Source organism: Protobothrops mucrosquamatus, unplaced genomic scaffold, assembly GCF_001527695.2.
Source record: "Protobothrops mucrosquamatus isolate PMUCROS unplaced genomic scaffold, P.Mucros_1.0 scaffold5328, whole genome shotgun sequence".
NCBI classification, from domain to species: Eukaryota; Metazoa; Chordata; class Lepidosauria; order Squamata; family Viperidae; genus Protobothrops; species Protobothrops mucrosquamatus.
In genome coordinates, this window is record NW_015391192.1 from 11,716 (window position 1) to 13,143 (window position 1,428).

At 39.8% G+C, this 1,428-nt stretch overlaps 1 protein-coding gene across 1 annotated transcript in view; it reads right to left on the reverse strand.

Annotated features, from left to right (window-relative positions):
• Positions 1-55: 55 nt before the first annotated feature.
• Positions 56-1,428, reverse strand: part of LOC107299712 (myeloperoxidase) — a gene marked incomplete at its 5' end in the record, with an annotated part of 87,433 nt that continues 86,060 nt past the window's right edge. Inside the window, one exon of the mRNA XM_015829056.1 lies at positions 56-237. Coding sequence (XP_015684542.1) covers positions 56-237 — 182 coding nt within the window. The remainder of the gene's footprint in view (positions 238-1,428) is intronic.

The following is a 1,428-nucleotide window of genomic DNA, read 5'->3' on the forward strand; positions in this document are numbered from 1 at the left end:
CCAAAATGTAAGATATCACCCTCTTCACTTAGCAGCCCTTAGCACTTAAAAACAACTAGACTAGGGTCTTGGCCACCAAAAGATTGTCCGTTTCTATTCGAGAATCATACAGGTTATTGCATTCGCCTGTAATGGTCCGGTAAGGGTTCTTCTCATCACATTCTTGTGTACTGATCTCTTGGGAAGCACATCCGCTTGCCTTGTAGATAGTTTGCATCTGGGAAGTGGAGAGCACATCTGTGGGAAAACAAAGGGATTTAGACTTCAGGGCTGCAAAAATGACAGAAGAATGCAAGACTAGAGTCACTTGCCTTCTGAATTATACTTTAAAAACCAAAAGCAGGATTTATGTTTTGTAAGGATGAGAAAATTTAAAAGGTGAAAGTCTATGGAGATTCCCAGTCATCCAAGTCATGGTTGCCCAAAGGTGCTTTTTCCAGCTCCATTACCAATTGCTCTACAGTAATTAGTAACTTAATAGTTGCATTCCTAAAACATGCTAAGCTTGGTTAATTTTAACTGGTTCATTTTTGTCCGTGTGTGAGGCTTAGCAGGTTATGTGGCTGTTTTAGGAGTCAAGGTATTATGCAAATTCAGAAAATGGGTTAAGTAGTAGCCAAGTTAAACATGTTGTTCAATAGCGGCTATCTTGAACTCTTCAAGTCAATCTGTTGCTCAATGTAGGATCTGCAAAGCAGAATACAAGCATAGCATCTCTGAAGCATGACTGCTTGGGTGGTCCTTAAATGACTTTAAGGTAGAAGAGCCCACCACTTCCCATCATACATCTATGGAGATTCTCTGCTGATTTTTTCTGCAGAATGGACATAGGGCAGAAAAATCCTGCAGAAAGCACAGCTCCACAACACAGTCCTTTCAGCAGTTCCAAGAAGGCTCCACACCCATTTGCACTACTCAGGTGACCCTGAGGACACAGACCAACCCCCAAGTGGCCTCAACGGCTTTCTAAAAGGATGCAAATGACCAGCTGTCTGCAAGGAATATAAATCCTTCCATTCTCAATCATCCAGTCAGAGCTGAAGAAGCTTCTTGGATGAGAAGCAAAACATCTTCAAAGAAAAACAAGAAAATCCAGTTGTCTCTTAAAACAAATATTTTTGGGACAACCATCAAATGATGTTCCATTGATTAGCAGCTCTTACAAGTTTTTGTGGGTTTTTTTTGTAAGCCCCCAATCTCTTTCTCTTTAATTTCCATCCATTGATCTGAGTTCTACCTTAGGAACAATTAAGAACACTCTACTCTAGCTTCTCCTATCAATTTGAAGATCTTCTCTTTTCTAAATTTAAAGATACCTATCCCTTGGGTAATGTTAATAAATAAGAGTTAATTTCTAACTTCCCACCATCTTAGTCATTCTTCTCTAGATCATCTCCAGTTTCCCAAGGTTCTTCTCAACATGTAATG